Source organism: Chaetura pelagica, unplaced genomic scaffold (genome assembly GCF_000747805.2).
Source record: "Chaetura pelagica isolate M959 unplaced genomic scaffold, ChaPel_1.0 scaffold246, whole genome shotgun sequence".
Lineage (NCBI taxonomy): Eukaryota > Metazoa > Chordata > Aves > Apodiformes > Apodidae > Chaetura > Chaetura pelagica.
The window spans coordinates 1,078,008-1,081,212 of NW_009953647.1; the positions used below are offsets into that span (position 1 = coordinate 1,078,008).

At 58.5% G+C, this 3,205-nt stretch overlaps 1 protein-coding gene across 1 annotated transcript; it reads right to left on the bottom strand.

Moving 5' to 3' along the window:
- Window positions 1-801: 801 nt before the first annotated feature.
- On the bottom strand, window positions 802-2,318 carry TMEM121 (transmembrane protein 121). The gene has a single exon (XM_009999878.1). It carries the CDS (start codon window positions 2,316-2,318, stop codon window positions 1,380-1,382), a length of 939 nt encoding a protein of 312 aa, XP_009998180.1. The 3' UTR covers window positions 802-1,379.
- Window positions 2,319-3,205: the final 887 nt, after the last annotated feature.

Below are 3,205 nucleotides of genomic sequence, written 5' to 3' on the forward strand. Positions count from 1 at the left end.
AAGACAGCTTTTCTGCTTTTCTTGTTCCTCCCCCCAGGTGCAGGCAGCTGAGAGGTGCCCAAGACCCCAGGACTGCCTTCCCACTGGAAGAATGATGCCTTTGCTCTCTGTGCCCACCACTTGAGGAGCACAGCCCCCCCCCGGAGAGGTGGGTACAGGAGGGATTTGAGCTGTGTGGGAGCTGCCCCCCTCCCTCCCCACACTGGCAGAAATGAGACCACCAGAAGCCATCGCTCTCAGGGGGCTTTTATTGTCCGACTGGCCCTCGCCCCCCACCCCACTGCCCGTGGCTGGCTGAGCCCCTTGCCACCACACACGCCAGCGGAGAAGACCCCTGCCCACCCCTGAGCCCAGCTGCCTGCCCAGGGCAGCACCTCCTTCCCGGCTCCCTGGGTTTCTTTTTTTGAGTTGGGATTTTTGTTGTGGTGGTGGTTTTGTTTTGGGTTGTTGTTGTGGTTTGTTTTTTTTCTCCTTTTTTTCCCCCAATATTTTATTTTAAAAATACAGTAGCTGCAGAAAGCAGCCCTCTTTGTAAACTCCTGATGCCAGAGTGAGATGCATCGTTGCCATCCCTGTGCCAGAGCCCTCCCTGGTGCCCGTGCCTGCCCGCAGCGCTGCCGGCGGGACCCGGCAGGGAGCCTGGCAGCGGTGGTGGTGGTGGTGGTGGGAGACAGAGAGACCCTTCAGAAATAGAAATATTGTGCTGAGTTGTTCCAAGGGAATGACATACACCAGCCACCAGCCTTAGATCGGCTTCCGCTCGGCAAATATTGCTCCCTGGAGCCCTGCTCCTCACTGCAGGGCTGCTGCTCTTGCCCACCCTGACCCATCTCAAGGACACTGGCCCCTGGGGCAGCCCTGGAGCCCCCAGAGCCGTTATAAATAGGAAACTGTAAACACAACCATTGGAGATAAGAGACATCTACAATCACAGGGTTTACTGGTTCAAATGTACCCCCCTCCCAACCTGTACACCTATGCCCCTGTCCCCACTCCATAAAAAGGTCTCCAGTAACAAAATCTTCGTTCCAGGCTTAGAGGAAAGGTGAGGTGCTCAAGGAGTAAAAAGGGACATTGCAACATTAGTGGTCTTTGCTTGGGAGGGGAGAAGGTGGAGGGAGGGAGAGACAGGGTTAGCTGGTTCAGGTCCTTTGCAAGTTCATTTGGTTTGTCTGGAGGACACCTAGGGTTATACCTGAGATGAAGACATCTAGGGGACACTCCATAGCTCAATTAAACCGTGGTCGGTGTTTTGTGCCTAGAAGAGCCCTCGCTGCCGGGATTTGTCCATCATGCTGGCCCTGTGCAGCAAGGGAGCAGCCTCCCTCCTCCGTGTGGCACGGGGCTATCTGAACCAACGCTGGGCTGGGGGTGATCCCTCATGTGTCCAGGATCTCACTGGTGGGCGATGGCTCGTGGGGGATGCCCCGTGTGCTGTGGATGGTCTGATTGTGGGAGAGGGAGTTCTGCTGGAGCTCCAGGGCAATGGCGTTCTGGGGGAACTCCTTCACCTGCCGCTTGTACTCCAGAAAGGTGCACGCCTTGGTGGCAATTGCTATGATGTTCTTGCCAATAAAGATGGTGGAGACCCTGCTGTCCTGGAACAAGATCATATTGATGGCCCGGATGAAGATAGTGACGATGTTAATGGTGACCAGGCTGAGGACGGGGTAGAGCATCATTTTTTGTGGAGCGATGTGCTCCCCTTGCATGCTGATCTCACTGAGGGACACGCAAGGCAGGATCAGGAGAAGTATGTAGCAGTAGAAGAACATGAGCCCCTCCGCCCAGATGGGCAGGCCAGTCCTGTGTGGCTCCCACAGGTTGGCCTGGATGTCCAAGATATCCAGCAGGTCAAGGGCCACCCAGAAGAGGCGGCCCCGCAAGTCCTCCTTCTTCCGGAAGGTCCGTATGTACTCCATGCTGTCCAGGGCCACCAGCACCAGGTACAGCCCCGGCACGCAGATGGAGAGGAGCAGGGTCAGGGCTTTCCTGGCCACCGTCTCCAGGTTCTTCTTGTCAGCTTTGTAATTCTGAAAGATGAAATACAGCTTGATCTCCAGGACGAAGATGTAGAGGAACCACAGGATCATGGCGTAGCCCCGCTTGGCCGTCTTCACCTCTGCCCCCACCCACACCGCCACGTAGCGCAGCACGATGAGGAAGCAGATGTCCCCCACCAGCACGATGATGCAGACTCCAATCTTGCGGGGCCCCTGGTTCTGCTCCACCAGGTAGGCATCCATGAAGGCCATGCTGGTCATGATGACGATGGTGGTCAGGCAGACGTGGCGCTTGTCGGGCGGCGGCAGCACCATGGTGAGACCAGCGGCCCTCCCTCCACGCCAGCAGCACTAGGGGAGCAGTCCTGCTGGTGGGGCACGAGGGGACATCCACAGCAAGCTCGGGGACCAGGGGCTGCCCCGTGCCCCAGCCCCAGGAAGAGGTCCCCAGAGGAGCAGTGGCTCTGCTGGCAGCTCCGCTCTGCCCTCGCCGCTGTGCCCTGCGAGCACCGCGCTCCTGCCCCCCGCCCCGAGCACCCTCTGGACAAGCAGCCAGGGCTCACAGGCGTGCAGGGCCTCCTGAAGGGATGTCCCTCCTCCCTGGTGGGTCCCCCATCGTTGCCAGGCTCTCCAGTGATCCTATGGCACTATTGCACCTCCCGGCTCGGAGCCCCAGATCCTGGTGCAGATCCCTGGAAGCAGGGCAGGTGACGGGCAGCAGGGCAGGAAGGGGAGCTCTTCTCTTCCGAGTGAGACCCCACGCTCCTCTAGTTTCTGGGATGTCCTGCTGTGTCCTCACAGGGAAGCACCTTCACACCTATCCCCACGGGGCTGTGCCATGCTCCTGCCACTTCCAGCTGCGTGCGCATCTGTCCATCCCTGGAAAAGATGGCAGAGAATGGATGTTAGGGACCCTCCACGTGCCAGCCATGGGAAGGCAAGGACAACAGCCCACCCCAGCTCCCACCACATTGTGGCATGAGCCAAGCCCCCACCAGCCACCATCCCACTGCTGAGGCACCCACCATCCTTTCCTGTGTGTGGCTTCAGGCTGAACCACTTTTCCTTGGGGACAAACATAGCCCAGGGTGTCCTGGATGGGGGACTTCAGCTGTCCTGGCATGAGAACGGAAGAGGTAATGAAGCTGTGCATGGGGCAGCATGAGGTCCCAGCACCTTTTTTCACCAGCACATCTGCTCGT